The sequence below is a fragment of the Gopherus flavomarginatus genome, chromosome 16 (genome assembly GCF_025201925.1).
Source record: "Gopherus flavomarginatus isolate rGopFla2 chromosome 16, rGopFla2.mat.asm, whole genome shotgun sequence".
Lineage (NCBI taxonomy): Eukaryota > Metazoa > Chordata > Testudines > Testudinidae > Gopherus > Gopherus flavomarginatus.
In genome coordinates this window covers 8,323,317-8,346,981 of record NC_066632.1, presented here as the reverse complement: position 1 = coordinate 8,346,981, position 23,665 = coordinate 8,323,317, and the positions used below count along the sequence as shown (strand labels likewise).

The 23,665-nt window shown below is 48.6% G+C and overlaps 1 protein-coding gene and 1 pseudogene across 1 annotated transcript; one reads left to right on the top strand and one right to left on the bottom strand.

Annotated features, from left to right (window-relative positions):
* Positions 1-23,665, top strand: part of LOC127035557 (adhesion G protein-coupled receptor E3-like) — a 161,217-nt pseudogene that overhangs the window by 16,936 nt on the left and 120,616 nt on the right.
* LOC127035670 (adhesion G protein-coupled receptor E3-like) lies at positions 830-22,644 on the bottom strand. Its single transcript, XM_050925853.1, has 14 exons — positions 22,199-22,644; positions 19,407-19,483; positions 18,730-18,819; positions 18,007-18,190; positions 16,948-17,064; positions 16,011-16,210; positions 14,590-14,760; positions 9,220-9,408; positions 8,301-8,536; positions 7,506-7,572; positions 6,009-6,100; positions 3,843-4,011; positions 3,628-3,732; positions 830-1,233 (listed from the first exon to the last, which is right to left on the bottom strand). Exons 1-14 carry the CDS (start codon positions 22,539-22,541, stop codon positions 1,198-1,200), a joined length of 2,076 nt encoding a protein of 691 aa, XP_050781810.1. The 5' UTR covers positions 22,542-22,644; the 3' UTR covers positions 830-1,197.

Below are 23,665 nucleotides of genomic sequence, written 5' to 3'. Positions count from 1 at the left end.
TCGACTCCCAGGTCCCAGGCTGGGTTTGTGGTTCTGGCAAATAAGAAACAAATAACCTTCTTCCTGTGTACAAAGCCCCGAGACTCCCCTCTCCCTTCTCCCTCCTCTAAAATGAGGAACTTCCTCTGAGAAGGGTGTGGCTTCTTCTGGACACTTGAGTCCGCATTGTCTACTTGGCTTGTAAGCTCTTGGGGACAGGGATTGTCTCTGACTGTGTGTGTGTACAGCACTAAGCATCGTGGGACTGTATGTGCCCAGATAATATTAAAAAAAATGGGGAAATAGAAGTGGGCTGACACAGTTATCACTCTCAGTTTGGAGAAGTTTCTTACGGAAAGATGACATCAGCAAACTTCACGGTGTTGTGGGGACAGCACAGTTTGAAAATAAATTTCCTTAAAAAAAAAAGAGTAGAAGAGCATTTAGTGGTGCAGTGACAGCACTGGAGCTGAAAATCGATTACAGGTCAGGTCCTCAACTAGTGTAAACTAGTGTGTTTTCAAGGATCCTTCTGGGCCTTGGGAAGCAGACAATAGCCATGAAACAATGTGCTTCAGCCATGCCCTCAGCAGCACCTCCACCCCACCACTCACAACCCCCATGCCAGGGCTGGGGGCAGGACTAATGTAGAGATTTGATGCCCGCTCTACAGCAGCCAGGAAGGACTCCTGCACTGGAAGGCTAATCACAGGGCCATTTCTGACAACTTTAAAGTCCCTTTACACTGCCAGATTGGCATGAAGAGGCTTTAGAATTGGGCCCTAGGTTTCCAGGATACACAGAATGTGATAGCAAATCCTCAAACCAAAGAAGAAACCAAGGTCCATGAGCAGGTTATTTTATTCTTTACACATTACAGTGAAACAGCAGAGCTAGCTCACACACATAGGACGTGAAGGCTCTGCAAATCGCCCCCCACCCCCCCCACACACGGTGTGTTTTCCCTAAGAAATAACTGCTCTCTGACCTGGGATCTGGCCCTTTAAATCTGGGAGAGACACCCAGCTACAACCCTAGGGCGGCCTTCGAATCGAGGAGTTGTGGATTTGGATCAGAGAGAGGATTTGGTCCAATCCCGCTTCCCTTTCCAGGTTTTGTATGTAGTTGTGATGAAGAATTGCAGCTTAAGCACCTGCTCCACTGGCACAGCAAAGCTGTCTGTATGATAAACATCGTTGGTTGGAGAGGTGATTTGTTTCACAGAGATGAAGTGGAGGGCTCTCCCCAACTCACCTGCCAGCAAAAAATATATATACATTGAGTGCCAATCTCATGGGAAAACTCCAGTCAACTTCAATGGGATCAGGACTGGGTCCTCATTCAGGAATAGTGCAGAGTCTGCAAAATTCAGCCAGCCTCCAATGAAGTGACATCATGTGCAGGAAAATAACTAAACAAGTGTAGACAAAGCCAGCTCCCTTCCCCCAGCCACACACAGGTAAGCCATAAAGTAGCAGTTCATAGAATATTAGGGTTGGAAGGGACCTCAGGAAGTCATCTAGTCCAATCCTCTGCTCAGAGCAGGCCCATTCCTCAGACAGATTTTTGCCCCAGATCCCTAAATGTCCCCTTCAAAGATAGAACTCACAACCCTGGGTTTAGCAGGCCAATGCTCAAACCACTGAGCTATCTCTCCCCCCAGCTTAGTGTCATCTGCAGACTTGCTGATGGTGCAATTCATCCCATTATCCAGATCATTAATAAAGATGTTGAACAAAACCAGACCCAGGACCGAACTCTGGGGCACTCTGCTTGATACCGGCTTCCAACTAGACATCAAGCCATTGATCACTACCCGTTGAGCTCAACAATCTAGCCAGCTTTCTATCCACCTTATAGTCAAGAATACTGTGGGAGACCATATCACAAGCTTTGCTAAAGTCAAAATATATCACAGCCACCACTTTCTTCTTATCCACAGAGCCAGTTATCTCATAATAGAAGGTAGTCAGGTTGGTCAGGCATGAGTTGCCCTTGGTGAATCCATGTTGACCGTTCCTGATCACCTTCCTCTCCTCCAAGTGCCTCAAAATGGATTCCTTGAGGACCTGTTCCATGATTTTGCTGGGAATTGAAGTGAGGCTGTAGTTCCCCAGGTTCTCTTTTATCCCTTTTTTAAATATGGACACTATATTTGCCTTTTTCCAGTAGTCCTGGACCTCCCTCGAATGCCATGAGTTTTCAAAGATAATGGCTAATGGCTCTGCAATCACATTAGTCAACTCCCTCAGCACCCTTGGATGCATTAGATCTGGACCCATGGACTTGTGCATGTCCAGCTTTCCTTAACAGTCTTTAACCCGTTCTTTCACCACTGAGGGCTGCTCCCTCCTCCCCACACTGTGTTGCCCAGTGCAGCAGTCTGGGAGCTGACCTTGTCTGCAAAAACAGAGGCAGAAAAAGCATTGAGTACTTCAGCTTTTTCCACAACTTCTGTCATTGTGTTGCCTCCCCCATTCAGTAAGGGTTCCACACTTTCCCTGACTTTCTTCTTGTTGCTAACATACCTGTACGAACCCTTCTTCTTACCATTCACATCCCTTGCTAATTGCAACTCCAATTGTGCCTTGGCCTTCCTGATTACACCCCTGCATGCTCAAGCAATATTGTTATACTCCTCCCTAGTCATCTGTCCAAATTTCCACTTCTTGTAAGTTTCCTTTTTGAATTTAAGCTCACCGAAGATTTCACTGTTAAGCCAAGCTAGTCTCCTGCCATATTTGCTATTCTTTCTGCACATTGGGACAGTTTGTTCCTGCACCCCTAATAGGCTTCTTTAAAATACAGCCAGCTCTCCTGGACTCCTTTCCCCCTCATATTAGCCTCCCAGGGAATCCTGGGGATCTTCCCCTAGGGGAATCTAAGTCTGCTTTTCTGAAGTGCAGGGTCCCTATTTTTCTACTCTCCTTTCTTCCTTTTGTCAGGATCCTGAACTCACCCATCCCATGGTCACTTCTGCCTAGTTCACTTCTGCCACCCACTTCTACTTCCCCTACCAATTCTTCCCTGTTTGTAAGCAGCAGATCAAGAGGAACACGGCCCCAGTTAATATAGACTGCTCTAAATAAACCAGAAATGTCCACTTTCAGACAAAGGTTGTGGCGTCTCGTGCTGGGACTGGAGCAGAGAGGTTTTTCCAGAGTAAGGCTCCACTTTACCCTCCAGACAAAGCTTCTGGATCCTTTCCCAGTAGAGGTAACGGAGCCAGAGGAAATTCCGTGCAGTGCTAACTCTTTGTTAGGGATGACCCATCTGCACTGACAAGATTTCCACCTAGGTTTTGGTTTGCAAGCCTCCTCAATTGGATAATTACCTGAAATTTTGTCAAAGCCAACACATTCCCAGCCCATTCCACAGTGAGTGATGCATGGAGCTTGCAAAGAAGCAAAGGGAAGGGAACGTGGAGGTGCGCAAGAAAATAGGAGTTCTGTGCAGGGTTCTAGGAGACCTGGGATTGCCCCTTGATTTGGATGCAATTGAATCTCGCTAAAACTCCCAATGCCATTCTCAAATGGATTAAAACAAGCATATGTCACTCAGGGGACAATGCACCTCAGGAGCTACAATAGACCCAGATGGATGCGACTTTTGCATGCCGGTATTAGAACAGAATAGAGGGTCTCTTACCATCTTGGTGCTGGTAGTAACACTGGACACAGACGCACTACCAGTTTGAGTTGTGGGGCTGGGTTTTCTTGTGCCTTTAATCCATCTCCTGTATTCCTCTCTCACCTGGAGAATAAGAGACATGGTCACTACATCACGTAACTAACACCCTCAAACCAGGCCACTGCGAGGCCCGTGAAGTCACTGGATGGCTGATGATCGGCCATGGACGTTACCTGGCGATTGAGGAGACAGTGCACCAGGAAGATGAAGACGCCCTGCAGGCTGTTGACAATGGTGAATAAATACGCCATGACCATTTTTGCTGAGCCAATTTGGAAGAGACCAAGACTCCATGTGCAGCCCAGAATGAATAGCTGGGCGATAGCTTTAAAAGTCAGTAGCCTGGATAAAGGCAAATGGAGATATCCCGTTATAATGACCCTATGGCGAGTGACTGAGTCAGGGGGCTCTGTGCAGTGTGGGGCAAAACAGCTGGCACCCGCTTTACTGTGTCCTAGGGTTACTGTCAAGATGAACATAATGGCAGTGTACGCCTATGAATCTGAAATACAATATTGTGCCCAACCATCTTCCCCCCCTACACACACACCTTCCCCTCCTACAGGTGGCTCTTCCAAAGCGAATGGTTCAACCTCTCATTACGGTTTTGTTTTTAATCCCTTCACATCAGGCCCTGGCAACATGACAATCAAGTGGGAACAGGATATTGGGATCTCAGGAACCCATCTATCTTGTTCCAGAAATAGACAGAGGAGTTGCTACAGAGCAACAGTGAGCCACACTTGCCTTCCTCCTCAATGGATAGCACTTTACATTGACAGTATCCACAGCCTCAGGGAAATGAGATGAGTTTCCTCCCTAAGTAGCACATGGCCCAGCTCTGAATAGCAGCACAGACTTTCTGCTTGCACAGCACTAGGCACGTGCAGTAAGTAACACCATGGTTTTCTGAAGCCTCAACATTCTGATCTGGTTCCAAAATCTTTTTCCCCTCTCAAGTCTCCATCCAGCACTCCCAGCTGGCAGCCCTGATCTTGTTTCTCCCCAACAAACAGATTTCATAATGAGCTGCTTTAAAGACCATTTGCATGTCACACTCTGAATGTGCCTCAGGACTTACTGAAAGAACCTCACTGATCTAGCAGCCTCTGCTGTCCCATGACTTCCACTGATTTCAGCAGGGTTTGGAACAGACTGCAACTGTCATCTCAATATACATCCAGGGACCAACATGATGCACATGGCAGAAAAGTTTGTCCCAGGATGATCCTTTACTGCCATAGACCTCTCCTCTCTCCTAACCTGACCCTTCAATTGCCACCCTGGCTGTGCTGTGTCTAATTTAAGGTCTGACACAGCATACCCTTATTCTTGCAAATTGTCCTTATTTGGCAGATGGTCCCATGGACAACTTTAGGACTCATGAGTAAGGGACTCCTGATGTGAGTTAGGGTTTATCAGCTCCTTGGACAGTGAGACTGTTACTCTCTCATTAAGCCGAAGGTCACCAAGATAACCTGGAAACCCTCCAGTGGCATGTGCTCAGTTGTATGGTGGCAGCAATCTGTGCAGAATCCCACAGGATTTCCCATACAGAAGGCTCACTGGATCCTTCTAATACAGGGGTGAGCGAACAATGGACCATGAGGGCTTTGGATCCACCCCCACGGATTGCAGCCCCCGGGTGAAGGGGGGGAAGAGGGCTCCACGCACTGCCCTCGCTTGCAGTCCCCCAAAACCCCCCCAGCTCTCTTTGGCCAGAAATGGGGAACTATAGCCAATGGGAGCTTCAGGGGAAGTACCCACAGGTGAAGGAAGCGCTGGAGCCCTCTGTTCCTCACCCAGGGGCCGCAGGGACATTGTGCCAGCCGCTTTAGGGAGTGGCACAGGGCCAGGGCAGTAAGGCAGGCAGCCTGCCTGAGCCACTGCCATCCCGGAGCCTCTCCAGGTAAGCAGTGCTGGGTCAGAGCCTGCACCCTGAACCCCTTCTGAACTCAACCCCCTACCCTGAGCCCCCTCCCACACTCCGCACCCATCCCTGCAACCCAACCCCCTGCCCTGAGCTCCTGCAGCACCCCACACCCCTCCTGCACCCCATCCCCTTTTTGAGCCCCCTCCTGCACCCCAACCCCTTTCCCTGAGCCCCCAAACACCTGCCCTGAGACCTCCTTGGTACACCCTGCACCCCTCCTCCACCCTAACTCCTTGTCCTGAGCCCCTTCCTGCACACCTCAACCCCTCCCACACCCCACACTCCCTCCTGCACCCCAGCCCCAGCCCTACATTCATGGCCCTGCATGCAATTTCCCCACCCAGATGTGGCCCTCAAGACAAAAAGTTTGCCCACCCCTGTCCTAGTAGATTTAGTGCTGTCCTACCTGGTGTCTTTGAGAGTGGACACATCTTCATTAAGGGAGGAGAGTTTGTCTCTCAGGATCCAGAGGGTTGCAAGAAAAAATGTTAAATTTATCTGTGGAAACAGCATGAAATATTCCTTGTAAAACATGCCAGCCAAGGCCAGTCTCTCTGGCTGAGGCACGGAACAATCCTATGGGATCAGACGGCTGCAGAGCAGTGACTGCTCGTCAAGTGGGTCATACACCATTCCCTGCCAGATCTTGGTCCCAGGCCCTGCAGGAAACTGTTGGCATAGGCAGGGCTGCAATGCATCACATGTGATCATACAGCCAGAGGGCCACATTCTGCTCTTCTCTGAATCTGGAGGGACTCCACTGATTCCAATGGGGTCTGCAGTTATTCCAGAGTTCGAGACATGTGATTTGGCCCAAAGCTTCTAGATCCTGTCTATAGAGTGTTCCCTTCAATTCTGAGGCTGAAATTAATTTTTAACCCATTGCCTGAGATGGGGAGGAATCTGCAAGGACATTTGCTACCTTTATTTCTTGCAACAATGCACCCTTCCATCCTCAAACTCCCCACACTGCAGCCACCTTCCCTTCCCCCATCACTTGGGTTATTTACCAGCCAGGCTGGACAAGGCAAGGGACAAAACAATCCTCATTCCAGCAGAGGTCCCATTTGCTTCCAAGGCAGCATTGCATGAGTAATGACATATTATAATTAATCATAGTATGGTAGCACCTAGAGGCTCCACTAAGACTGCACTGGGTTCTGTACTCACACCTAGAAAGGGGAAGCCCCAATCCTGGAGCATTTGTTTGCAGAATAACTAGCCAAGACCACAGGCGCCGGATCCCCCAGGGCCGCTCAACCCCCCACTCTGCCCAGGCCCCACCCCCACCCCACTCCTTCTCCCAAGCCTCCACCCCACCTCTTCCCACCCCTGCTTGGCTCCAAGCCTCGCCCTCACCCACCCCTTCTCCAAGCCTCCACTTCTTCTCATGCAGATCTGCCCCTTTCCTCCCAGTGCCTCTTGCACATCACAGAACAGCTGACTGCAGCAAGCAGGAGGCACCAGGATGGAGGGGAAATTGTTGATTGGTGCAGCTGCTAGTGGACAGGAGGCATGGGGTGTGAGTGGGGGAGGTGGCTGCCAGTGGGTGCTGAGCATCGAGTAATTTTTTTCAGTGCCTATGGGCAAGACAGACAGGAGAAACAGAGGTACAGCGAGGGGAAGCTACTTCCCAAGTTAACACAGCAGGCCAGGGGCGGAGTCAGGTCTCCTAACTCAACCCAGTGCCCGACCCATTCACCCTGACTGACTCCATATAATGTAGGCTGTTGTGTTAGGGAAAAATCCTGCACTGGCCAACGAGGGATGGATGAAATGGGATCTTATAGGACTCTTTCATTTTAAATTCTCTGGGAGATATTCTTCTCTTGGCTCCACTGGAGTCCACAGGGTTGCAGAAGTGAGAGGAGAATGGGACTCTGTGGTTCTGTGAGGTACTCACCAGGATTATGGCACAGACTGGACCCAGGAAGCTCCAATGAAATCCTCTGTCCAGGCTGAGCCAGCAGCTACAGGAAGGGAGGAAGAAGGTGATTTTAATGGGATTACTGCCCTTTTTCAGCCCTGGGGGGGGCAGAGTGGGGGTGTCACAGGGCAGCTCAAAAGCAAGATGGATCTCAGCCTGTTGGTGACATGGCTGACTCTCTTGCGGGCAGCAGGCTAACAGCCCTCCCCATCTACTGCTACTCCTCCTGCTTCCAGCCACCACTTCCTCAAATTACCCTTCCTGGTGGATGGGCGCAGTATTGATGGAGGGCCAGACATGCAGCGGATGGACATTGGCCTAGCTGCACTGAAGAAAGTGGAGCTGCCCTGATTTACAGCAGCTGAGGATCTTGCCTGGGGTGTCTAGAGCACGCCACACCCTGTTCTAGTGGAGTCACTCACTTTAGAGAGGGGATCCTCAGAGATTTGCACACAGTAAGAAGGTGCATTTGTTTCCTACCCACCAGCCCCACAAACCCAGCCTGGGAGCTGGAAGTCAAGCTGGGATCCTTCTGTCTTGTTCTTCCACATCATCAGTGGGGTGAGGAGTGTAGATGTCTGACAGGGGAACACTCAACTGCAGCGCTCGGGGCAGCTTAGTGTCACTGGGAATGGGAAGGGTCCCAGGGGGACATTCAGCTCCCAGGCAGGGTGAGCCGGGAAATCTAGGTTCAAGTCAGACCTGGGGTGAGCCGGACAAGCACATGGAAGCCACATCCCAGCTCCCCTTCGGGATGGGCGCTGCACGTACTGTGTGGAAGTTCCGTAGCCTTCAGGATTCACCGCTGCCGAAATAGCCACCACCAGGGCTGGGAATCCGTAGCCGAACGGATACATGAATCTCTTCTTGAACCGGCTGGCGCTGGTGTAATTCACGACCTTCAGGTTCCAGACGGTGAGGAAGAGGTGCAGCCCCTCCAGGAACATCCAAGTGAAGCAGGCAAGGAAGAGGTAGTGTAGGAAGCCAGCAATGACAGCACAGACCATCTGAGGACAGGATGAGACAGAGCTCTGGGACACTGCTTCTAGGAAAGAAAATACTGAATCTGGAAGTGGGGGGACTTTTGTGAGGGTCATATAGGGCTTTTTATTAACACATCTTTCCAGTTATAGCTCTCTTCCAGAGACAATACATTCTTCAGTCTATGAGGGGATTGTCTAAGGACCCGGTCCTGATCTCCACTCAGAAAAGATGGTTTCTGGGGGTTGTAATTCCCAAATGAATCATGGAAATTGTTGGATACTGTGAGGAATCCTAGGAAAGGGAGCAGGGACATAAACAAGTTCATGGTCCTCATAATAGAGAGAGACTTGGAGGGTGTAGGTTCTCTTCTCTGTATCTGCTTCAGAGTATAGGTATCTTGCATCTACCCATTAGTCTGGGGGCAGAGAGGACAGGCAGGGGACTGTGACTCTGGAAATCCAGGTTCCTTTGTCTGAATGATGAAGGATGGAGCCCACAAGGAAAAGGGAAGGACTGGTTTCACCCATAGAGATTTCTTTTGGAGAGGAGTAAATAATTATTTTTGCAGGACTAAAGAGCATGGAATAAGTGTTACCATCCAGCTGAGGGTATAAAACGGTGCTGGGGTGAGGGGAGCTTTAGAAATGCTGACAGAGGATCTGGACACAGCTCAATTTTCAACCAAGAATAAAAGTGGATAACAGACCTGAATGCCGGTGCGCTTCACTGCGGTGAGGAAGAGCAGGTCGGCCAGGAAGAGGCAGAGCTGCAGGTGGAGGGAGATGCTGACGTTGCGGATGGAGCGGCACAGGAGGAAGGTGAGGATGGCGAGCAGGAGGCACAGCAGAGAGAGGGTCAGTCCCACGTAGGTGACGATTGTCAGTGGGTAACTCTCCTGTAACACAGCAAAGGGAGAATCACCAGTGAGCCCTGTGACGCTATATGGAAAATGGATGACCATTTATAATATTATGGATACCAATATTACAAAATTGTAATGAAGATTACAAGATATGCCATGTAAGATATGACTTGAAAAATTATGATTTGCTAAGTATCAGAATCTTTTTATGTATGTATCATTTTTGCATCATGTGTTATCGTGTGTTTCTGGGTGACACCCCCAGACAGATTGGCATCACCACTATCCAGTCTGTTTGATGGCCCATCAAAGGTAATCAGCTATACCAGCATTTCTCAAGCTGGGGTCCATGGACCTCTGGGGGTCCATGACCCCTGCTGACCAAGTCCTCCACCTCCCTCCCAGTACCTTCTGCATGCTGGGGAACAGTTGTTCAGCGGCATGCAGGCAGCTCTGGGAGGGAGGGGGATGAGCAGGGATGGGGAGCGCTCATGGGACAGGGTGGAAAGAAGCAGGGAAGAGGAGGAGCTGGGGCAGGGCCTTGGGGGAATGGATGGAAAGGGGGTGGGGCCTCAGGCTGAGTGCGGGGATTGGGGGTCTGCAAAAAATTTTAAATCAAAATGGGAGTCCTCAGGTTGCTGAAGTTTGAGAACCACTGAGCTCTACAGTGAACCCACTGAGAGAAGCCAGGGGCTATGCTCATGAGTCAGCAGGACATGTAGGGGCATGCCTATGGACAGGGGACTCCAAGTACCTTTCCATGCCCATGTGTTGCAAGTTTGTTTGGGACAGAGCAAGCACGAGCCACATGGAAAAGGATAGAAAAAGGCAGCTGCATCACCTCCATTTTGTCTTCAGTCCTGCTTCTCACCTCTGCAGTAACTTCTCTACAAATGGAAGCTTTGAACAAAGGTCTGATAGACCCATCTAAGCTTTCCAGAGAGACTTTACAAGCCAGAAAACTCACCAACGCTGCTAAGAACCTGATATATGGACCCTGAAGCCATATGTATTGGATTGCTTTGATCATTTAACAGCTCTCCTCTCTTTCTTTTCTTTTCCTATATAATAAAACCTTTAATTTTAGATACTAAAGGATTGGCTGTCAGTGTGGTATTTTGGGTAAGATCCAACCTAATGTTGACCTGGCAATGTGGCTGCCCCTTTGGGGATGTAATAAATATAATGGGAAGGGTAACAACCTTTATGTATTCAGTAACATAAAATCCTTCCTGGCCAGAGGTACAGAATCATTATACCCATATGAAAGACCCTCTAAGCTTATTTCTAGCAGGCACACTTCCCCAAGGCACAGATCCTTTCCTTGTCCTTGGATGGTATTGCTCCACCATCAAGTGATTTAGACAAAGATTTAGGAAAAGGACCACTTGGAGTTCCTATTTCCCCAAAATATCCACCCAAGCCCTTTCACCTCCTTTCCTGGGGATGCTTGAGAATAATATACCAACCAGTTGCCTTTAGGACCAGACCCTTTATTTTAGGGCACTAAAATCAATCAGGTTCTTAAAAGAAGAACTTTATTATAAAGAAAAAAGTAAAAGAATCACACCTGCAAAATCAGGATGGAAAGTAATTTTACAGGGTGATAAAAAGATTTAAAACACAGAGGATTCCCCTCTAGGCTCAACTTCAATGTCACAAACCCAGGAATAAACCTCCCTCTTAGCATAGGGAAAATTCACAAGCTAAAACAAAAGATAATCTAATGCATTTCCTTGCCTTTACTTACAATTTTTGTAAAAGTGGCAAAGCGTCCTGTGATACCTTATAGACTAACAAACATATTGGAGCATGCGTTTTTGTGGGTGAATACCCACTTCGTCAGATTACAATTTCTGTAATTTTAGATGTATCATTTCAAGATATCTTTTCAAGAGATTGTTTACCTGCTTGGGCTCTCTCTCTCTCTCTATCCAGAGAGAACCAACAAAAAGAGCACAAACAAAACCTCCTCCCCACACCTCTCCAGATTTGAAAGTATCTTCTTTTTCCATTGGTCCTTCTAGTCAGGTGCCAGCTAGGCTAACTGAACTGATTAATCCCTTACAGGTAAAATGATTCTCTACCCCTGTCTGTACCTCTGGCCAGGAGGGATTTTATGTTACTGCATACATACAGGTTGTTACCCTTCCCTTTATATTTATGGCAGGGGCTCAGAAGAACATTTTGTTAGGTGACTAGAGTTTTAAGTAATTTCTCAATTTACTGGATCTATCTGCTGATTGGGAGCCAGAGACTGGAATGCAATCAAGGGGGTGGTGTGATTTTTTTTCAGCTTCTTGATAACCAGTGTGGGGGATCCAGAGCACAGATTGTGACTAGTTGGTGATTCTCAGTACTGGATTTACCACAGGGTTGGGCTCACAGTCCAAAGGAGCACCAGTCTGGCCCTCTCTTCTCCACCCCTCACTCTTGCCTGGTCCTACAGCAGGGCAGGCTCTGCTGGAAACCAAGTGCCCCCTCCCCTGCCTCTTCCCTGGCGCATGCTATGTTCCTGCTCCTCCCCCTCCCTCTCCCTGCTGCCGATCAGCTGATTGCCCTTCTGAGGGAGGGGGATGAGCAGAGCCGCAGTGTGCTCGCTGCTGGGGGAGGAGGTGGAGAAGAGGCAGGGGCAGAGCCTCAGGGAAGTGGGTGGAATCAGTGCATAGCCCTTCCAGCCCTCTGCCGTGAGCTGCTCAGGGCAGGGATCACTCCCATAACTTCTGCACCCCCCATCCATGACCCCAGCCCTGACCCCTGCTCCCCCTCACACAGCCTTCTGCCCTGACTCCTGCATCCCACTCAAACACCCTCATGACCCCAGTCCTGACTCCTGCACCCCCTCACACACACCCAGCCCTCTGCCCTGACTCCTGCACCCCTATGCTCCCCACGACCTCTGCCCTGACTTCCGCACCCCCTCACACACACCCAGCCCTCTGCCCTGAATCCTGAACCCCCCACGACCCCAGCCCTGACTCCTGCACCCCTTCACACACACCCAGCCCTCTGCCCTGAATCCTGAACCCCCACGACCCCAGCCCTGACTCCTGCACTCCCTCGCTTGCCCCCATCCTCCAGTTCTGACTCCTGAACCACCCCACATACTCACCCCCACACTGAGCACCAAATGGGAGCGCCTGCACCTCCCCCCACATTTCCACCTGCACCCCTTGCACCAAATGGGAGCTGCCCCAGGTAAGCGCTCCACACCCCAAACTCCTGCCCCAATCCTGAGCCCTCTCCCTCACCCTAGCTCCTGGCCCGACCCTGTACCCCAACCTCCAGCCTGCTCCTGCACCCTAACTCCCTCCCAGATCTGACTTCTGCAACCCCTCACACACTCCCAACCCCCAGCCTGCTCCTGCATGCTAACTCCCTACCAGACCTGACCCTGGACCCCCAGCCCTGTGTTCAGTGCACCCTGACCCTCAGCTCAGTGCAGAGAGGGATGAAGGGAATGGGCTAGAACCAGGGAGAAGGTAGGTACCTGCTCTATGTGGGCAGGGGTGGGGGGGATCCTGTTTACCCCGTCTCCAGCCCTGCTGCACTTGCAGTTTACCTCCGGCCCCTCCCTTGCTCCAGGGACCAACCCTAGCTCCCGCCCGACTGTCATTTTGCCCCCAGTTCCTGCCTTGCTCCAGTCAGCAGGGACTAATCCTCCCCCCATGCTCCACTGTGCTCATGTTGCCCCTGGCCTCTCCCTCACTCCAGCTGGGGACCAGTCCTTCCTCGCCCCCCACCCCCCACCATTCCCCGCTGTCAGGATGAATAAAAATCATTGACTTTTAAAAAAAAATCGGATTTTTTTTGTTTTAATTGGATTTTGAGGGAAGAAAACCTATCTAAAGATAGTTTTAATTAAGATACATTATCTCTCATAATGGAATAGGGATTATAAATTCTAATTTTATAGTATGAGACAATATATTCATGTCATGTTTAAGAAAAGTTTTTTTAAATGAGTTCTAATAGTTCATGGATTGGGGAAACCCAATCTTCTGGGGTTCCACAGGCTTCTGTATAGATTATTTAGGTTAATCTTTCTATCTACCCAATGGGACTCAGTGCTCAGTCTAGAAGATACCATCAGAGATGCTTAATTTTGCAATTCTCAGAGTGTGGATTTGTGTAGCCAGGGGTAACATGCTTGTTAACAGCAAAATAAAAATTAAATAAAAAATAATATAGAGAGGTGAGAAATAACAGACCTCAACTCTACTGTCCCTCTGCAAATTTGTGTACACAGAGTCAGTCCCTTAACTCTCTTTAAAAGTGAAAAGTTTCAAACGATTCAATGAATGGAAGATTATTGGGGGTGGAATAGATCTGGACAAGGAGAAGTCTGCAGATAAATGTGAGAGGCGAGGGATGTATGCTTTTTTGTTTAAATATTATGTTTGCTGTTGAAGAAAAAAATCCAGACTGCTTAACATTGTTGTTTTAGTTAAATAAAACAATTTAAATGTCTGTCTGGTGATGTTCTCCTCCTAATACAGCCTGGCAAGAAAATCTTCCAAATATGAATGATTAGCCTTTTGAATTGGAGATAGTTCACCTCCCAATGACTTCATCAATATATGCTTTAATTACTTTTGGTAAAGGAAATAACCATTCATTTTCTGATATAGCTGTAAAACTCATCTGAAAAGTTTTCAAAATAAATTACTGTTTAAAAATGTATAGTGTGTACCTTCTAAAAATGAAACCTACGTCTATCTCTGAGTTGTGAAGAATATTTATTAAGGCTATAACAACCAACAAGGATGCGCTTTTATGTAGAAAACCATAATTAAATCGAGTCTTCCTGACTAGTGATTTAAATCATGATTTAAATCAAATCCACCCTGCCTGCTATGCTCTTGCCCATGGCCCCTTCATTCCCCAGGTGGGCCCACAAATATGTTTGGCACTGGGCCAAGAAAAGTTAATCTGTCCCTGGTGATTCTAACTACAGTGTTAACCACCAGTTCTGGGGGAATCTGCTCTCCTTTTTACAGCCTGCCCTGACCTTGGCATTTTTAGTGGGGGCTACCCTAGGGACCTCAGATCACAATCCCAGCCCAGCCCCCTTGACCCTGACCCAGCCTGTATGGCCACAGATTATACCCTGAGGGTCCGACTCAGCGTTCATTCAGGCAAAATTCCCACTGATTTTGCCCAAGTCAGGAGCTCAGAGTCCAGCCCTTTGATCTGAGTCAGACAGTGAGATACCTCCACTCTAGTGTGACCCATAAGGAGTGCGAAGCTGGAGAGATGGTCACAGAGGCAGATGGTGTGAGTGCTGTTCGTCTGGAGAACAGTGCAGCCGTCTGGAGACCAGGTGCCTTTCCCAGCAATAAATTTCCAGTGAACGCAGTGAGCTTCTTCCTCCTCTTTCTTTGTCTGGAAACAAAAACACTCCATCATCATCCTCACTGGATCATGGAGAGGACACTGTTTCTTTTGTCAACAATCTTTAATAGACAATAATAAATCTGAAGTCACCAGTGGGTTCATAGCTCTCATTGTGTGCACATAACAGCCATTTGGGACTTCCCACTGGCAGTGGAAATACAAGCGAGATCCTCCAGCTCCAATAGCACAAGCCCCTGATCCTAGAGCTAAAGGGGTAATTCCCTTAACTCTGAGCACTCTAGGGTCTATGACACACAATTTTGCAGTTCCAATTTGAGCCATTAAAAGACATTCACACCCCCGCCCACAAATACCCACATGCACTCTAGTGAGTTCATTACTTTATCAAAGAAGGCACCATCTCATGCTGTTTCCCTGAACTTTGCTATCTACAGGGCAGAGGTCCCCAAAACTGTGGGGAGCGCCCCCCAATGGGGGCACAGAGGATCTTTTGGAGGGACGTGAGAGGTCCTGGGTCAGCCCCCACGGGGTGCGGAAAGGGAGCACCTCCCAACCCCTCCTCACCCTAAGCTCTGTCCTGGTCCCACCAGTAGATACATCCATGACTTCCAGCCCCATGTCTGGCACCATCCCTAGATTCAGCATGGTTCCACTCCAAGCCCCAGCCCCTTACAGCTCCATTCCCAGCCCAGGGCCAAAGCTGAGGGCAGGGGCAGGGGCAGGGCTGGGTGTGGAGCCACTCATGGCCATGGGCTCGGCTGCTGGCTCCCACCACAGCCAGGCTGATGCTACAGTCCTACCCCCAGCCTCAACTCGGGCATGGCTCTGGTCCTGCTCTTGTCCCCAGACCCAAACCAGCTGCAGCCTCAACCTCAGTCCTTATCCCTGCCTGTGTCCTTTCCCACTGCCCCTGAGCCCCGCTTCTGGCCCCAGCTCAGAGGGAGGGGCGTGGATAATGGTAAGGGAGGGCAATCCTCAAAAGTTTGGGGACCATTGCCATAGAGAGTTATTTTCCAATTATTCCTGCTTTAAGGGGTGAGCCAGGGACAGTTGTCACAGGATTTATCATAACCCAGTCAGGCCTGGTGTGAGCCCTAGGTAACATCCTCCACCAAAACAGCCCCCGTGTCAGGACTGAAGAAGCTCCCTCTCTTTCTCAGATAACTGTGTCTCAGTCCAGAAAGGCAACAGAACTCAAATGCCCTGCAGGAGATGCACCTTTTAAGTGACCAGCTGGAGCCCTGGGCACAGAGCAAAGTAAAAGGGTCGACACTCACCTGTCTATGGCGCAGGGTGAAGTTCACAGGTTTGGAGAGGTTCATGTGCCTCCCAGCTCCGATAGCCCCACTCACCACCCTGGAATTCAGGTGAAAATTCCTCAATTTCTCATCAGCCGTTAGATCTTCCTCGTTGAGAAATCTCTTGTTAATGATGGAGTCCAGGGTGGAGTAAGAAATAAAAGCAACAGCCACAGAATCTGAAAACATGAAATGATGCCTCGTCATGGAGACAGGGACACTGAGACAAAGAAAGAGCAAGCCAGGTGCCAAAGCTCACAGCGAGTCTGGGGCAGAGCTGGGAAAAGAACCCAGGAGTTCTGACTAGCAGTTCGGGCTTTAACCACTAGAGTATGTTGCCTTCTCCCTCTTTTTCCACAGAAGCACTTTGTGTTCGAAACATCTGGCATGCCCTACGGGAATGTGATTCCTAAAGTGCACTAATGTACTTTCAAGCACACTAGGGCACACTAGTATGGTCTATGTGGACCAATTAATGCATAGCACATTAGTGCTCTTGAAAAATCATACCCTCATACGGCACATTATCCAGCTAGGTTGACAGATCTAGGTGAAAGGCACTGAGGTGAAGCCATAGTTTTTCTTGGTTAGGAGAGGCAGATGGGTTGGTTAGTGAGAAGCTTTCCCTGGTGCTAAAGAATTAAATTAATTAAAGAATTAAAGAAAAAATTAAAACCAGTCCCAATTAGGTCACACCTGCCTGAAAATTGGAGTAAAATTGGTAAATATTATCCTGGTTCCATTCCAGGAACTGATGCACGCCAACCTGGGGTCTAGCTGGGCCAACAAGGTCTACACTAGTGTCAGGATAACAGAGGCAAGCAAGCCAGCCTGGGGCGAGAAGAAGGGGAGAACTAGGGCTGGGGTTTGGTGTCTAGTTACAGGGGTGAGAGCCTGAGAAGCACCGGGATGGTACCTTCTGTGCTTGCTCTGGTGACCGTATTGCACTGAATGTCCATTGTCTCATTCTGAGCTCTCAGCCTGAAGACCTCATCACAGGAATCTGCAGCTGGGATGAGGAGCGTCTTGATAGCTGGGGAGGGAAATGGCAAAGCCTCTTGCTGCAAGGCAAGGCAGGTTTGGAGCTCCACTCTCTCTGAATCCCACCAGCCCCTCCCCCTTTCTCCTCACCTCCATTTCTCTGTGTTTCCCTGAGCCCCTCTGGCTGACCTCCTATGATCCATCGTCCCTGAGTCCCCGTGAAGATGTCACTGTGCCAAGAGGCAGAAGGCAACTTCTCCCTGCTGCCTCAGCTCTGCTCTTTAGCAGGGGAAGCAGCAAGAAGAGGTATTGCTGGGGCAGGGAGTAAAAGGAGGATGCAATGGCAGCTGTCTGTGGTGACAGGAGATTGGCATCACTTTTAAAACCCTCTCAGGCAGCTGCCATTGCTGCAAAGCCCCAGGGCTGAGTTTATGGGTGGCAGGTAGCATAGGCCAGGGAAGGCTGTGCCTCCCCAAAAAGCCTGGCATGGACCTGCTCATGCTCCGTCCCCAGGTCCTCTCCTGCCTGTTTCTAGTTCCCTTCTGGCTCTTCCACCACTGAGGGGTTGGGGCAGGCAGGCGGGGGCCAGTGCTCACAAGGCCCAGGGCTGGGGACACTGGGACCGGGGCCATGCCATGTCATGCTGCCTGCCTGTCCGCCCGGCACTGGAACTGGGGATGGTTTGGCTGCCCGGCGCTCCAGGAGTGGGGGCACTACTGCCGCACTGCCCGCATGATGCTCTGGGGCTGGGGTAACACAGGGAGTGGGTTGCTCTGGGCACCAGCAGATGAGATGGAGTGGAAGGGGAAGGGCGGGCCTTGGGCAGAGAGGGAGGGGCTGTGGGCTAGTCTCTTTCAATGGCTCGTTCACCTGCCACCCATGGCTGGGTTATAAGCCCTGAGAGAGGCTGCTGGACTGTTCTATATTGAAAAGAGTTTAACCCTCTATCTCACAGCAACCGGGAGGTGATGTGGGAGCTTCTCATCCTCCTCACCCATAGACTCTGTTGTCACGGTCTGGGTCTTCATCTCCGGAGAGCTCAAAGCAGCAGTCAGTGCAGCAAGTTCCACACTCTGCAGGAGCAACGTCACAGCGGAGGCCACCTCTCCCTTTCTCTCCTTCCCATGAGCACTAAGGGTGGAGCTATTCAGGAAGGAACCAAAGGGGCAAGCAACTTCCTGGGATTGGGAAAGGAAACACCCTGAAGATGGAGGATTTCAGTGGTTCATGAGACACATTCTTCACAATCCCAGGGGAACAATAACCCCTCTTAGGAACATAACAGTTCATAGTCACCTTCCCCATTCAGAGGGACTGCAGCATTCTCAAAGAGGGAGCCCTTTATGGAGCGAGTGAGTCCACTGAGGCTTGCTCAGGACTCCATAGTAACCTGAAGCCAGGGTCGGGCTAACACCCTGTGTCATTCACTCCTCATCCCTGGTCCCTTCATTGTACGTGCCAGAGAACATTGCAGCAAATCAGCAGGCATCTAGGTAGTGTCTGTGTTGCCCCCGAAGGAATTTAGATCTTCCTAGGACCAGTGGGGACAGAACCCAGAACCCCTGCCTCTTAAGCTAGAGAGCATGCACATGCGTGCACACACACACACCCCTTTTCTGAAGAGCAGCTACAATTCCCCCCAAAGTGAGATTGCTATTCCTGTGCTCAGGGCATTTGGCCATAGAGTGCTCACACACGTAGGGGCAGAATCTCTGACCTGCAGCGATACTGCTCTGTCCTGTGCACACATGGTCTCCAAATTCACTAAGGTTGAATTCATGAAGGAGCAAAATTCACTGTTGCTGCCCTGCAGAGCAATCAGAGGAAATGGGTTATTTCTGCAAGGATGGAAACGCCGCCCAAAATTAAGGTTAATGGTTCTGCAGAGTGATCTTGCTTTGACCTATGGCTGGCTGGCCGTCCCACTGGAATGTCTACAGATTATGACATGTTAAGGCTAAGTGTGGTGAAGCCCACAGACACGTGATATTTCACATAGTATCGAAGCTTTCATGCATATTAATGAATTTCTCCTTCTCTTCCTCACGGGGGTTTGTAAGGATTATTATCTTCCTTCTACAAGTGGGGAACCGATGCACAGAGAGACTGAGCACATTGCCCAAAGTCACATAGTGAGTCTGGGGCAGAGATGGGAACTGAACTCTGACTTCCTGTATCTCTGGCTGATGCCTTTACTGCAGAATTCTGATGTATAGTGGGGGCATCACACACCATGCTAGGGTTGAGTTTTCAAAAGCACTTTGTGTTGAACTGATTCTGCTCCCGCTGAAGTCAGTGGTAAACCTTGGATGGACAGAGAATCCACAGGCTCAAAGTTTACTGTCTACTCCTTATGAAAACCCTCAAAACCCCAAATAAACTCCTTCCACGTACCCGCAGAAATACATCTTTACACATCTCCAACTTCTCATTTATCTGTGAAGTCTCAGTCCGGCATTTAAAGGTAACATCTAGCAACAGAAAGAGAGGCAGGACAATTACATCAGGTCAACATCTGCAGGGCTGAAGTTTTCAAAAGTGTCTCAGGATTTGAGACATCTTTAAAGAACCCTGACTTCCAAAAGTGCTGAGCACTCATCCTCTGACAATCAGGCCCCTTTAAGGTCTCAGGTTAGGCAACCAAAATCACAAGGGGATTTTGAAAACCTTGGCCTAAGTGACACACCTAAGGCCACACTCACAGGGACTCTTTGACAGAGCTGGGAATGGAAGCTTGATCACTTGAGTCCTAGCCTAGCATTTTAGCCACAGAGGCCATCCTTTCTTCCTACCAGAATACAAAGTTGATGATCTACTGAAACCCAGCGGGTGTTTTCTCCCTTTAACTCCATTGAGCCCTAAAGCCCTGTCTATCTGACAACTTTCAACTGAGTCTGTAATCAGTTAGCAATACATTCGGTCCTAAAAGCCTGGCGTGTGTTAACACATCACCTGGTTAATACTCACGTAAGCTTTGTCTGTGTATCTCATTGATCAGTGTGTATTATGTGTCCTCTAGGGGCTGGTACACCAAGGGTCTGGTTCTGCTACAGCTCCTGGCTATGGGAGCTTGTCCCTTAGCTCATACAGTGGGGGTCATGCAGTTCAAAGGTCTTGGGTTTGATCCTTGGTGGTAATGAAGATAACTGTTGTTACATCTGTACTCAAGAAGTTTCCCTTCCCAGGAACTGTTCTCACCCTGCTATTGTACTTCTAAAAGGCCTGAGACTCATCAAGGTGTGTCTACACTAGAAACGCTACAGTGATGGAAGGGTTCTACCATTGCTGTAGTAAATCCACCTCTGAGAGGTGGTAACTAGGACAAGACAAGAATTCGTCTGTTGACCTAGTTTTGTTTACACTGAGGCTTTTGTTAGGATATAGATATTCAGGCCTGTCTGCAAAGGCCTATACTTTAAGAATTTAGGTGTATTCTTATCACTTAGCTAGTTATAGAGGTATAAAAGAAAGAATCAAAAATCACTGTCTGTCTGTGTAATGGCCTTCTTTTACTGTGACAATCTGAGGCCTGGTTTTTCAGCTAAGCAGCCATAAATTGGGAAGTGTATGGTCAGATCCTCACATTCCAAACTAGTCATATTAAAATAAGGCAATCTGGGGCTGTTGGGAAGGTGATTTGATTTATCACCTCCAGAGAAAGGGAAGAGCCTAAAACATGTAAAAGGAAATTTAGTTTGATAGTTTTCTGTCTGGTAAGAACTCACTTATCAATAGACACAGCTGGAGAACCCTTATGTCTGTATAGATGTAGTTGTAAAACCATTATGTCTGTATAGATGTAGTTGTGAAATCCTCACTTCTCTATTGTTTTGTATGTTTATTTGCATGGGCTCTGTCTGGTTTTGTAATTGTTTTTGTCTGCTGTATAATTAATTTTGCTGGGTGTAAAGTAATGAAGGTGGTGGGATATAATTGGTTAGCTAATCATGTTACAATGTGTTAGGATTGGTTAGGTAAATTTTAGTAGAATGATTGGTTAAGGTGTAGCTGTGACTATTACTATATAAATTAGGGGCAAACAGGAAGTAAGTTGGAATTCGAAAATAAGAAAAAGGAACTTGAATTTAAGCTTGCTGAAAGTTTACCCCAATAAGCATCAAATTGTTTGCACCTTTGGACTTCGGGTATTCTTGCTTTCTGTTCATGCGAGAAGGACCAGGGAAGTGGGAAAGTGAAAGAATAAGCTCTCTAACATCTTTCCCTGGCTTATGGTTCACTGAAGTTTCAGGTGTTGAGCAGGCCTCAGTTACACTAGAAGCCTTATGTTGCTCTGGCCTGGAAAAGGCGGTTAAAGTGGGTGTAAAAGGTTCCTAAGAATGTTCGCTGTGGAGGGACCCTCCACAGCTAGTGTGGAACTGGTATAAGGGCCTTTACGTGATCTTGGCTTCATATGCAAGGCAGATCAAAGATGTGGTCAGAATGTACCATGCTACAGCTACTTCCTGGTTCTCAGGGGCCATGGGAAGCAGAGAGTAAATTACAGCAACCCTGCATGGTCCCAGAATGCATAGCGCACAAAGGTGGCGTAAAGCTACCTTTTCCTCCACCCTTTCCATCTCCCGCCGCAAGCACAGGAGTGGCATAAGTGGTAGAATCAGGCACAAAACTGTCTTGGGTACCCAGAGGGCATTACAACCAAGTGTAGGAGGAAAAGTGCAACAGTTCTTAAACCAGTTCAGAACAGCTGGCGAGCATCTGCCTAACTGCATGAGCTGGGCTGATACTAGTTCAATGCAGCTCACACCCCTGAGAGATGTAGTTAAGGCGTCCTAAGCCCAGTGTTGACACTACTAGGTTGACAGAAGAATTCTTCCCTGAACCTAGACACCACCTCTTGTTGGAGTGAATTAATAACAGTGATAGAAAAACCCCTTCCATCGCTGTACCAAGTGTCTCCACTACAATGTTACAGAGGCACAGCTGCAGCGCCGTAGCTGTGCTGCTGTCGCTTCAGTAGTATGGACATAGCCTGAGTAACTGTGGCTAGTGATGGCCTAGGATGGCATGTTGGGCCAAATTCTCAGTTAGTGTAACTCAGTGGAGCCCCATCAAAATCAACAGACTTTACACCAGGCCCATGGTTGCATCCCTGGTTGTGACACTGTTTTCTTTGCAGCATGGACACAAACTATGGCCAAAATCGATTTAAAATCCATGCTACTCACTCTTCCTGCAGGAACCTAGAATCCCATAGCTGTCCATGGTGGCATTGCCAACACTCAGGAGCACAAATGGAGAGCTGGGATGTTCCACAGCATGGGAGCTGATAGCAGGCCCAAGCAGATGCATGCCCCAAACGAACTCAGTGCCAGGGACTCGGTTCCACACCACATTCCTTAGAGGCTGATTGTCTAGGATGATGGTGCCAGTCTCTAATGTATGGGCCACCATCAAGGCAAAGTTCTCAAAGCCTTCTTGGGCATTTACAGAATACATCCGGCAGTAACTGGCAACATCTGGAACATTCATCAGGAAGGCGTGGGAGGAATTAGGGACAGCTGAGCCCATGCTGTAGAACACCACTTGGATGCTCACATTAGCAGAGATGTAGATTGGGATCCAGGGCTTAACAGGATGCTGGAGTACACTGCCTCCTGTTAGAGTAACAGTCTCTGGCTGTTCCCCTAGTTGATACAACACAGTTGTGCTCTGAGAAGCAGTGATGTAGACCATTTCATCTACTTTCTGCCAAGGTAAGGGAGGAATGATATATGTTGTACCCCAGCTGCAAACTGGTAGGAGCTGCTCAAAGACATGGTTGCATTTTGTGTTATTACAAAAACACCCCTGGCCAACCAAGACAGCCACTGGCTTTTCTGAAACAATCCTGGAGCCAGACAGATCTCCTATGCCTTGAAACTGGTAGCCTTGGAAAGCGAGGAGTATAATTTCCAGTGTGTTGCCAGTGGAGTAGACTCCTGTTTCGTAATGTAAGTTGCCTTTCACATGGATCTTCATGGAATTGGGCTCTTGGTACGTCATAACAGAGAACTCTGGGTAACTATCTAAGGATTGTGTAGAGGGAGTCACTATGTAGTGTTCATTTCCCAAGCTGGAGACAGGATACAGCACAGTGGTCTCAGGACTCACATGTTTGTTGCTGACAGACACTACTGAGATATCTTTATCAGCCTTGACTAGGACCACCTTGGAGAACTTGGTAGAGCCCTCAATTCCCACTGACTCTGGTAATCTGACCCGCACCATCTCTCCCTGATTTACCATAATCTTCTTCTCAAACCTTGCCCCGTCGCCTGTGTAATTGGAGATGGAAACAGACACTGAAGTGAAGGCAAAGTAGCCACTAATTTGCACTTCAAATTGACTAGGGTTCCCACAGTTCTCCATGTAGGAGGTGATGAATTCTCTTCCCAGAGTCTCAGTCTGACATGTGCCTGCAAGGAAAAATAGCAATAAAATGTTGGAGGTGGAGAGAGATATTGTCAAGAGGTGGATAGAGTAAAAGGGACTGGATCAACTTTGTTCAGGCCAAAATATAAGGCCCAGTAAAAAAGAAAAGGAGCTTGAAAATCTTAATGAAGCTAGAAATTTTCCACATTATATTTTTTAATCTAAATGAAAATAATTTTTATTAATAGTAAACATTATTTCAAATAATGACAAAGCACAAC